This window comes from Bidens hawaiensis, unplaced genomic scaffold, assembly GCF_021521415.1.
Source record: "Bidens hawaiensis isolate Kalapana, Puna unplaced genomic scaffold, B.hawaiensis_p1.1 tig00035977_1, whole genome shotgun sequence".
In the NCBI taxonomy this organism is placed as follows: Eukaryota; Viridiplantae; Streptophyta; class Magnoliopsida; order Asterales; family Asteraceae; genus Bidens; species Bidens hawaiensis.
In genome coordinates this window covers 24,924-37,311 of record NW_027496276.1, presented here as the reverse complement: position 1 = coordinate 37,311, position 12,388 = coordinate 24,924, and the positions used below count along the sequence as shown (strand labels likewise).

The window sequence follows — 12,388 nt, the reverse complement described above, 5'->3', positions numbered from 1 at the left end:
TGAGGTATAGTTTGTGATCAAATCCTAGATTAGGATCTAAAAATCATTTTGTTCGAAGATTCCGAAAACAAGGCCTATGGATATCAACTTTTACCATCTTTTGATGATTAAAATAATAAGATTTTGACTCTAGTGTTGTAGATAAAGTTTTCATGGGAAAAAATCAAAAATATTAAATCAGGGTTGAAATTTGAAACTGTAACGGGACAGAGTGGCCTTTTCTTCAAACAAATAACATTGTAAATTCAGTGGATAGTACTTGTTGCTTGCAATTAAAATTAGAGAGGAGCTGTTTTGTACCAAGTATATGTTGATTAAAATTAGAGAGGAGCTGTTTTGTACCAAGTATATGTTGATATCGGTTGGTTTCGATATTTTTAGTGACACCAGTATTAAATTAATAAGGTATTCGGTTTATACTTTCACTTCTTTTTTAGTAACAATATTTTTCAGTACCGATTTTATTCCTAAATAAAAATAGATGCCGTAATATTGCTTTACAAGATGTATTGTATTTTTTTTTTAAATAAAATAGGTTACCATAACACATTAAACTTAAAACAATTACAAAAAAAAATGCATTCAAACGGGCAACATAGTGTGACATGAAATGCAAGTATAGCATGCATCTTTAATTAGACCTTACTTTATTAGATCATATTATTTATTGTGAATTTTATAATAATGATTGAATGTTTGCAGCTACATGTCAAACATCATAATCCAAAAAAACATTCGGCTAATGATATTGTTGTAAGGAAACCGACAAGAAAAAGTGAAATAAAGAAACAAATAATGTAATATTTTGGTTAAGTTTTAGTCCTTTTTCACTTTGGACATTATCTAAATATCTTGACTTTTGGAACAAATTTTAGAACGTGATTGAAGGTCTCATTATAAGCAATTGATGTTTCATGATTATGCTAGTGACTGCTTATCTATTAGGCCTGGATATCATTTTTCTAAGTCGAAGGTAAGCTGATTTCGTAAGAGAATAGAAGACATATACGAATACGGTTATATAGAGGTTGGTTAGGTGATAGTAGAGACATGGACGAATCTTCATAGAAACCCAACGGGTCCCTAAGCTTCGCCACTGAGTAGAGCATATTAGTGCATCTTCCCTTTGGTTGCATTATTTATTTATCTAAATTGGATATGACAAATCCGTCAAGGTTACACCGAGTATTTATAACAAATAAAGTATATGTCCGTTAACTGTCCTCACAAGTTACACATTTGTGGAGATATCAATGGTTATTATATTCATAATGTGATTTCTCGAAAATGAGGATGAGATGGCGTACTTGACCAATTCAGACATGTCAAGATGAATTTGTGCCAGGGATAACCCACAATTGGTCGGCATGGCGTTCCATCAACCTCCTTTCATCTTGGCTAGAAGGGAAAGCCTCGATTATGTCGGTCAAGTTCAAGCTAAATCCCACGAGTTCCTTTGTTTGGACTTGTTAATCCTTTTAATATGTTTGAATTGGATTGTTGTTTCATGATCATCTTATTAGTATTACTACTGGTATTATATATGTAGATGCACCATGCATGTACAATCACGCATACATGTGTTTCGTTGGTAATTTCGGACTCTAACCACATGTTGGTAAGTTTAAGGGATTAATATTGACAAATAGGTAATAGTTGATTATGTTTGTTAATTACAATATGTTTGACTATGATTTACTTGAACTAGTGAGCATGTATAAATGGATGTCTATGTACTTGGCCTAGCACACACGAAATTACATATAGGATAACGGTCGTGTAAGCATTAGGCTATGTGTAAGGGTTACTCTTCATCATTATGAATTACTCATCATATCCTTCTCAACCTGTGTTATATATCATTCTTCAACTATTTATTTATAGTATTAAAATACATGCACGTGTGTGTATATGTGAGTAAGAGGCTCAATGAGTCACATAACGTTCTAGTTTCAGCCTCGGCACACTACCATTAGCATGCTGCGGTGTCGGTGAGCTCACGGCAGGCTCCATAAACTATACCGGCCTTATAATAAAAGAGTATTGCTTCTGCCCAATGAGCCTTATAGCATCTCCATTGGTAAAAGGTGTTTGAAAATACAAACTTGTCTCGTATGAGTTTCAAACTCTTTACAAAATATCATATAATTTGTAATGTAAAACGTTCGGGTGTCTGTCCACCGTACTCAATGCCTGGACTTCAAACATGATATTTCAATTGGATTTATTACTGTTCCCGCCAAAAGTAAGCACGAAAAAGACACCTTTGACCGGTTTTAGAAATGCATGTTGGAAGATGTTTGGTTAAGGACGTACATACGACTAAACTCAGAATGAACGGTTTGTCCAAAAATAGTAACTATGATGGCTTTTTACAAACAAACGGTGACTTATCATAGTATCATCCCACCTGGTACGTGTCACACTCACTCATATTTACTTTTATTTCATTTCATTGTTATCTTTATTTATAAGTGTTTCAAAAATATCACATACTACTAGAAAAAAATGTTAATTTTCAACATATAGTTTTGTTTGAGATAAGTTAAAGTGACAATTATTATTAGTATTATATAAACGAATTAGCACCTTTCACGAACATTGTTTGTCACCATCACACATCTGTTAACGTGGTCGCCTCGATCACTTTCGTTGCTGACACTATTACCATGGGCGGATCCACCATTCAAATGGGTGGTTACCAGGAACCATCCGTGTTTCAAAATAATGGTGTATTGGAATATAAAAAATAATAGAGTGAACCACCTTATAAATGATAAATATACCACACCGATTCATAAACCAAAACTTTTAAACAAAGATACAATTACAAACTCGACTCTCTGCCTTTCTCCCCTCTCCACCATGATTACACTGGCGCCACGCCTCCTTCCTCCGGTAGTCCGGGCATCCGGTCGACCATAGACCACCGTCGTCTGTCGCAGGCTCGTGTCTTTCTTCGACCGCCTTTCTCCAACCTTGCTAGTTGCTACTCTTCCTTGAATCCTTCGACCGTGACAATGAGTTTAGATTCATTTGTTAATTGTTCTTGATATTATGAAATTGTTTAGATGCATTTGTCAATTTTAAGTTATTTGTTAAATTTTAGATTACAATTAGCAAATTAAACCACTGGTAAAGCATTATTATGTGATGAACCAACCCGAATTGTCGAACTGACTCAAATTGTCTAACTGACCCAAAATTTTTATATCTGATTCCATTAAATTGAAGCATTTAAAACTAGTGTGTCACATGGAAAAAAATTCTGAATCCACCACTAACTATTGCCACCTAAGATCAACTCCACATCCACAATTATTGCCCCTCACCATCATCATTCGCCACTAGGGCGCCGCATCCACCATCAATCCCATTTATAGATAGATAAATATTTGTTATATTTCTTTTATTATATATTTCGCCTCCAAAAAGAATTAGGCTGAGGGGTGTGGGGGGCGCGAGAGGGGGCGTGAGTGGGGGCGCCATCCAATAATATTGTGACGTGTGGCAGAGAGAGAAACTTGATAAGATGGGTATTGGTAGTGGTGATAGCGCCCCGGGGCATGGTGTGGAGGGGCGCGAGAGGGGGCGCGAGCGGTTTATTTTTTTATTTTTTTATAAATGTATTAAAAAACGTATTATTAAAAAAACAAGTAATTATTTAAACAAACACACATTAATTAAAAAAACACATTAATATATAAAAAAAAATTAATGGTTTGGTTTCACGCATTGAGTTTCAATAATAAGTTTACAGTCCGGTCCGGTTTTATATGGCCTATTTTTGATATAAACCATAAACCGAACTGTTTTCTATGGTTTGAACATTCATAAACCAGCTAATCAAAAGTGGCGATTGGTTTAAACGTTTTCAAGATTTCAAACGAACTTTGAACATCAATAATTGTTACATGATAACCAGGATTTTAATAATAATATTTTCAAAGCAGCCTCCGAACCTAACCTTTTATATCTTAATAATAATCTGGTGGTGGGGTTTGTTTCTTCACCGGAATCATCTCTCCCTTAACTGCCATGGCGACCAATAATTCAGGTTTTCTTTTCTCTCTTTACCAAGTTGTTTATTAATCCATCAGAAAGTTGGTTAGGGTTTTAATCCTTTCGAAAGTTGTTTATTAATCCATCAGAAATTTTTTTATTCATTATTAAAGCCTCCAACGGCTCTTTCCCATTTCCCACAGTCCATTCACGCGCGCGAGCCTCCTGGCGCCTGCCTCGTTTTCCGCTCTCGCGCCCCTCTCGCGCCCCTCTCGCGCCCCGGTGGTGTGGCTCTCGCGCCCCGGGGCGCGAGCGAACGTCCTCTCGCGCCCTGACTAGCGCTCCGCACCCCTCAGCCTTAGGATGGGTTAAATGTTTCCCGCCATAGTCAACAGTCATTATCATGTAGACAAATAAGATATATTGGTTCTGGTTTGGTGCAGCTCTTCTCTTGGTTCCATATGTGAAAAAGTAGGGCCTTGCTTTTGACCCTTTCGTTTTCAGTTTTCACATGTTTCTGTAAAACAAACAAACAAAAAAAACATTATTTAATACGTTTGCTTTATTCAACATATCAATTTGTTTTCAAAAGTCAAACAACATGTTTACATATTCAAACTAAACCGTATGCTTCCGTTTGGAACAACTTTTTATATTTAGACAATATAAAACTTCATCAGATTAGGAAATTAACAAATGACACAATACATGAACGTGTGCTCTTATAAGTGCTTTAAATGGATTTCATATCAGATTAGTAATTACCATAAACAAGTAAATTACTTCAGTGAGTTTAATAATCATGTTACACGTAATGGTTTTTTCCGTTTGACATCACAGGTTCAAATCCCACTCATATGCCATATCCTGAGTTTAAGCATGATGGGTGAACTGGTTAAGCATTACTAGTTGTTTAGACATCGTGACATTTTAAATTCCCGAGAGCTTTCTAGACTCCAGGGTTTAGCCACGTGTTCGTCATTCAAAAAAAAAACAAACATAAAAAAATATATATTAACGCAGCAATAATGTTTGCATAATTTCATGTACGAAAATAATTATTTTATTTGTGAAATAAGGGTGGCCATGCCCACAGCAGATGCACATGCATTCAACTCTCATCTACCCGTAATCTCCACTACTTGGGTTTGGTTTCTGCATTTATTTTTGTTTTAACATCATGGGAAAAACATATTATTATGTTTTCATATTTGTAAATAATTGTTATATGGTTTAATACTTTATCTTATAATGTTTATGATCAAAACAAATATAGTTATTTTATGTAAAAGAAAAAAAAGCTTTTGGGTTGTCTTATGTTTGTTTGAATCAGTTATGGCCCAAAAATGAGATGAGTTGAGAGTTGAGAATCAAGTAAGCTAGTAAAGACTAATGAAGTACTTGACAAAATAGAAAATAATTTATTTAAACTACAAACACACTAGTAGGAGCGGACCCAAGTATTGAGTAATTGGGGTCACACATTTTTTTAACGACAATTTAGATCACTGACGGACCACCAGCCCATCAGATCATGCCCATTCCCTGAGTATGAAAGCATCGGGTGCTAGGTTGGCATGCCCCTAAATGAAAGCTTGTACATCAGTCCGCCCCATTAGTATTTAGTATTGACCCGAAAACCATCCCCAGAAGAAAATCCACAATATGTGAGAAAATTCACTAACCAACCTAAAATACCTATTTTATGACAAGTGAGATTTCAACCCAAGAGCCCCTTTTAAATGAAGTCTTTGGGGTCACTCATAATTTTCTTTTATTGTTATATAGTATACAATTCACGTTTTTTAATAATATAGGAAAATTGATACCGATTAACCACATATATAGAAAAAAATTATTGAGAAAAAAATACCAAGTTTATTATTGTATTAAGAAAGTAATTAAGTCTTTAATGATTCTATGTTTCACGGTAAGTACACATAGGTACAAAACCGGTACGTTGTTAAACATAAATGCTTGAATTTAAGATGGATCCGGTAATAGGGAGTTACCCCAAATTCTTAGATGTGTACATAACTTGCTTGGTTACAATTGCATCCCACCAAAGGTTAATGTGTGTATGTTTGGAACATACTTGTCAATAGTGGTCAATAGCGACGACCATCTATACGTTATGATAACGATGAAATAGTTGTTTAATCGATTTCAATGCCTAAAAAAACCTAATTAACGCTATATCACACTATCAAGGCACTAAACATCAAATAACCTCTTTTTTATATTTCAAAAAAAGAAAGTTTTCTCAAGGAACTATCAAGAAAAAAAACTATTTTTTTAAAAATAATGTTTTGGAGTTCTCTTTTCTTGGTATAGTAGTAGAAACCGAAAATGTATAAAAGGGGTGTTTGGGATTCCTATCATTCACTACTGTACATGTAATCTCTTGAGTTTGGTCTACCTATCTCGTTTTTTTAACAACGTTTGAAACTACCCCCAATACCCGAGTGAGTCTTCCTTAGACAAGATGCCACATATTGATAATGATTTTAACGCTTTAGGCCTGACTCATCAAAGAACACCCCATCTATGAGGAAACTCACAATTGTAGGAAACACCGATAAGTCATGTTTCAAACAAAAGACTATAAAGACCATAAGTCAAAACCATCACCTCCAAGTTATTGGAAAAAATACTTATGTTAGGTGTGAATAGTAAGCCGTTGTACACTTTTTTTTTTAATAACCTATACTAAAAGGAAGACATTGAAGAATGGAGATACGTGTGGCATAAAAAGCTGTCGGATACATCTGAAATCTCTCGTCCACGCCACCACCTTGACGACATTGTTTCTTCCTTTGTGTCGTTCCATGTTTTAAGGGTTTTTTTAAAATTTATTTAACATATTGATGAGATGATAATGTTACCATTATTGATAAGTTAAATAAGTATAAAGGCAGAAAAGAGAAAAGGCAATTGCATATTTGATTTTTCTTTAAATTTAAATTAAAGTTTTTGAGATTTTCAGAACTTTTTATATTATTAATACGCTTTATTTTATAAACGTGTGATTTTCTTTAATTTAACACGCGTTTTCTTTTAAATTTTCCAGCTTCACAATCTACATATATGATTTACTTCTATAACAATACATTTTCCATATGATAACAGTGTATCTAATGCATTACCTGATTCATCCAATTTTGTGTTCTTTATTAGTCATCATTGTTAGTATACACTTTCAACTATTAGTCATCATTGTTTCGTTAATGGTGTTAGAAAAACAGGGTCATCTTCGAGAATAATGAAAAAAATTTGAGCTGAAAACAAAAAAAAATGACTTTAAATTAGTTGAGTAGACGAGTTTAAACATTAAGAAAAAAAATATATAATTTTTTATAAAAAAATCCAGGCCTATTAGTGTGTCGGGCTAGAGTTGATCGACCACTAGGCCCTGTCTCATAGCCAGCCTTGCAGAAGAATATTGATTTTAGACCATACAAAGCCATCCAAATTCGGAGAAAATTGAAACTGGGTTGAGGTGCAAGCTAGAAGGTGATGCCGTGAAAGCGAAATGGGGAAAATGGAGGTGGAAAGTTGAAACTAGATAATTTTCACCGGAATGGAAAGAAATGCAAGAAGAAAACAATACACTCGAGGAAAGAAATTGGGGATTTGGATCCAACAAAAACGGGAACACCGTGACCCCAAAATCGGGGGAAAATTTGGATCAGGGAATCAGCGAAATCCGAACCACTCCGAATGATCTGCATCATCATCTTTCTCAACATGAACCTCAAATGCGTACATAGATTATCAAACATAAAGATAACCCAAATCACTGGGCAATCATGTAAAACAATATTTTAAATACATATTAACCAACATTATACAACACCATAACATATTCACACAATGCACTAGATCATTCTATGAACGGTCACAAATTAACCATTGCACTTATTTTACAATGCGCAAACGGGATCAAACAATTAAATATTAAAAAAGAAATTGTAATCTGTCAAGTAGGAGACAAGTATGGCGTATGGCCAGGCTAATGATCCGCAAATAAACATTAATCAAGATGCCTGACTTAATTATCGGTATTCACCAGTGATATCTGCAAATTGGACTTCACACTGTAAAGTTGAATTTTTTTATACCAAATCACGTTTGCAAAAGATAAAAAATTCATTACCAGAAGAATATCTTCATCAGTGCCATAGGACTTCCGAGCTTCTTCCAAGCATTTTGATGAGATCCTATCACTTTTCCTATTTACATATTTATAAAGTAAAATAAGCGACAACTAATATGTTATTCAGAAAAATAATATGTTTACCTAGAGCTGGCTGGATCTCGGATCTCAAACTCATCGGTAAGACCATCATAGCCACATATAATTACATAATGACCTGTAACAATTAAATCACCCAACCAGTTAGCTATTTATATGTCTTCCTTTTAACTGACAGAGTAAAAAGGTTCACTTCATACCAGTATATGCTGCAGTGCCAGCATAAAAACGTGGCATCCGAACATCCTCCTTCCAAGGTTGACTACAAAATTTAAAACTCATCTATAACATGTAATTTTCTACTAAAGGGGTGTTTGGGATTCCTTATTTTTATCTCCTTATAACTTATTGACTTTTGTAAGTTAAAAGAGCGTTTGGATAATGTGACTTTTTTAAGTTTTTAAAGAAGGAAAAAGGAGTTTTGATAAGTTAGGATATTGTAACTTATCAAAAACTCCTTAAATAAGTCAAAAAGGAAGTGTAAATAAGGAATCCCAAACATGGTATAAAAATGCATCTTTGTAAAAGTACGAGTCAAGTATGTAACTATGTACCTCAAAATGCACTGGTCAACTAAAGCGATCACAATATATTTCCCTGATAAGATAAAAAGGATGATTTCTTCTCCCTTAACTGACCTGTGCTGTTAACAAGGAGAATCGTGTTTACTTATAACAAGAATCTAAACAATTGTAAATGTTTAATAAGCAAAAATAAAAATCAAATAGTTAATGTTTACCTCAATATTAATTCCCTCTTCTACTGATCTTTGAAATAGCATATCTACTCTGCTAATATCATTCGCTAATTGCTCCTGCAAAAACCAAAACTGTTTTAAGGATCTTGTATTGTTGAAATTGAATATTGCAAAATGACTTATAGAATATAAAATGTAACTAAAATCTCCAAGATAATATGTTTGCTAGAAGGGAAATTTACTTTGTAAAAATTCTCCATTGAAAAATCTGGATTCGCACCTAATGTTACGGTGTAGAATGAGAATCTAATAGAAAGCTTTTGCAATAAATATGCAAGATCAACGGTCCAAATGCTACAAAACACACAAACAATGAAAACTTCATCAAAATTTATCTGCACAAATCTACACATCACTATAAGAAAAAAAAATCCACTTTTTGACAATTTTGTAAATTGCCGATCCGTTATACAACTACTGACCCCTTTCGGTGCACATGATTCCCTTTGTTCATCACTATTGGAGAACTATTAATACACTTGACCAAGGGAACACTTGCCAAAGATGTAGTTGTGCTGTTGTAGTCTAGACTCTAGAGCTATGAGCTTTAGTTGTCAGTTAATGTTTGAAATAGAAGTACTTAGCAAAAGTGCACACGTGTATAACTATATCCACATACTTGGTTTTGAAAGGCACGAGGTCAGAGGTTCTAAGGGGGCAACATTCATAAAATACTTGAAAACTAATTCTAGACAACACTTTCTATCTTGTTACACCCAAAAAATAAGATAATAAAAGAGATGGAAAAATTCACCAGATAGTAACCAAGTTTTCCAAGAGTCACTATAGTCACTCAATTTTTTTGTTTCATCAGAAGTCACTCAACTTTCATTAGGTGTTCCAATCTTGTAAATTTTTTTAAGTTTTAAAAATTAAGAACCTAAATGGAAGTATTATGGAACATATATGAAACTTGGTTACTATTTAGTGATTATTTCTTCTCAGTTTAACTTAAATTAGACAATCATGAAACTTGGTATTAATTGGTGAATATTTTTTCTTCACTATTATCTCCTACTTCAAGTCAATTTGAAAAAAACAACCACTAAATAGTAACTAGGATTAATATATGTGTTCCCTTCAGATCACTTAGTTTGAAAGAAATTTAACACATAAAAAACTTTACAACAATAAAACACATATTGAAAGTTTTGAGAGACCTTAGTGGAGCATTTGGAAACTTGGTTACTATTGTTTGAAACTTTTTCATAAATGAAATACACACAATTTAATAATAAAAAACCATAAACTACCCTTCCAGGCTACCAGTAAGTTACGAGGCCACGTTTCAAGCCATAGGAGTTAGACTTAAAAAAAAAAACAATAATCAAGAATAAGCATATTTTAATACTCCTTTTGGTCCTTCAGTATTGGTCAATTGATTATTAGAGATTGAAGTAAGAATATGTTCTATGCATCAAAAGTACAGGCAAACAAGCCCTTTCAAAATCATATTTTACAATATCAGTGTAAGAATTTGTTCTATGCATCAGTGTTGGAAGCTTGAACAGGGTTAAAAAAACCATCTTCTATATAGGAAAATGATCTTTATTTAAAAGAAATAAAAAAATTAAACGAATAATGTAATACTTTAATCCTATACTGGATGGTTACGCTAATCATAAACAACAATAAAGAACAGTCTAAAAAACAATAATATATTATACGAAAATAACTACTACAAATATACCTGGTTGTACGACAAATCTCTTCCAAATTGTGGAGATCATACTGGTCGAGACCAAGCGTTCTCAAAACCATAAGAACACAAGCAAGACCACAATCCCAAGACCGCAACTGTTTTATATGCTGGACCTACACCAAGACAGAACTCCATCAACTTGCAAAACCAAACCTTAAACAACATAAACTGTAACCATCAAACGGGCTTACTTCAACAAAGTGTGATCGGCCCAAAATCGCCTTGGTCACATTCCCACTTTTTAGTGACAGTTTAGAATTGAATGATTCAGCCAAACTTAAATCATCTTCTTCATCTTCATTAACATTATGCCCTTCAGCTTTTAGCAGCTTGTTTAAAAGGCTATGTATGGGCCACATCATATACAACTAGTATTTGTTTGTGTATATAAATAATAAACTAGATCCAATGAAGCACTATTTTCTGCATATCAATTTTGTGCATATAAATTAATAAGTAGGCCAAATTAAGACTTGTTAAACCTACAATTCCAATGAATTTAGTAGCGGAATTCACCGCAAGTAAGTTAGGCGTAGCACATACAATTGCAGTCTTACAGAATTATAAACTAAGTCTGTAAAAGAAAACCTAATAGAATGAGAAAATTGAAATCAAAATGAATCTAAATTCAATTTGTAATACACAGAATCGAACACACATTTAAAACTTAATAGGGGAGAGAGGCGGAAGCAGAAAGTCAACACGTGACATCCAATATTTAATGTGAAAGTTAAATCAAAATCTAGACTTCACCGGAAATTGACACGTAACAAACAATAATAAATAAATAACTTTCAGGTGTCTTACAAAGCTGACACGTTAGGTCAAATTAAGAAGCGTTTCCTCCATATCAATTAGGTCAAATTGCAACTTTTAAATAATACGATTTCAATGAATATAGTGTCAGTAAGTTAGGTGTACAATTGCAGAATCATAAACTAAGGTTGTAACCCTAAGTAATTGGTGGTTTCATCTACATAATCTGATTTAATAAAAAAAACTAACTGAATGTGAAATTGAAATTAAAATTAAGCTAAATTTAAATTGCAATACACAGAATCGAATAGAATAGATACCTTGAATTCGTTAATTCTACTTTTCTTCCGTCTGCTTTCCTCAATTTTCGCGGTTGGTATGATAAATAAATAATGTGAAATTCATTGGTATAGTTAACGGACGTGACGTTAACGTCAGTCAACCGGATCTACGGCCGGGTTGTTCTCGGGTCGGGTCGGGTCAGATCATTTGTTGGGTGTGCGTTTTACGTGGGCCCAAAAGACAAAATCTCCAATTATTTGAAATTCAAAAGAAAAACCGTCTAAATTTTTATTCCAACATTTTTTTTTATTATAAGCCTTTAATACCGCCCTAATGGTGGTCCAAATTATCAATATGTAGTGGTGTTCCTCTATATTTCGAAACTAAAAACAAATTTCACTTTCAAATTCAATCGTTTTAAATTCTAGGTTTTTATGCTAATTAGAATAATATTATGTGATCAGGTCACATCACATAGCAGAATTTGATAAAAGTTTTTACCGAGTTTAACTAACATTAAAAGTAGTAAACTTATAGTGTAAAACTGTAATGCTTTGTTTTATAATTTGGTAATTCTGCTCTGATAGTTGCATTCAAAACTTGTATTGTGATGAGTATTATTTACGTTATACTT

The 12,388-nt window shown here is 33.5% G+C and overlaps 1 protein-coding gene across 1 annotated transcript; it reads right to left on the bottom strand.

Moving 5' to 3' along the window:
- Window positions 1-7,789: 7,789 nt before the first annotated feature.
- On the bottom strand, window positions 7,790-11,108 carry LOC143588072 (guanylyl cyclase 1-like). The gene is made up of 9 exons (XM_077069185.1): window positions 10,908-11,108; window positions 10,705-10,829; window positions 9,197-9,308; window positions 8,997-9,071; window positions 8,812-8,900; window positions 8,458-8,519; window positions 8,303-8,375; window positions 8,159-8,234; window positions 7,790-8,080 (listed from the first exon to the last, which is right to left on the bottom strand). Exons 1-9 carry the CDS (start codon window positions 11,076-11,078, stop codon window positions 8,054-8,056), a joined length of 810 nt encoding a protein of 269 aa, XP_076925300.1. The 5' UTR covers window positions 11,079-11,108; the 3' UTR covers window positions 7,790-8,053.
- Between the last annotated feature and the right edge of the window lie 1,280 nt (window positions 11,109-12,388).

Coding starts and splice junctions, on each gene's coding strand:
- LOC143588072 (XM_077069185.1), bottom strand. CDS start 11,078: ATGATGTGGCCCATACATAGCCTTTTAAACAAGCTGCTAAAAGCTGAA. Junction 8,376..8,457: donor TGGCACTGCAGCATATACTG/GTATGAAGTGAA, acceptor TAATTGTTACAG/GTCATTATGTAATTATATGT. Junction 8,235..8,302: donor CGAGATCCAGCCAGCTCTAG/GTAAACATATTA, acceptor ATATGTAAATAG/GAAAAGTGATAGGATCTCAT.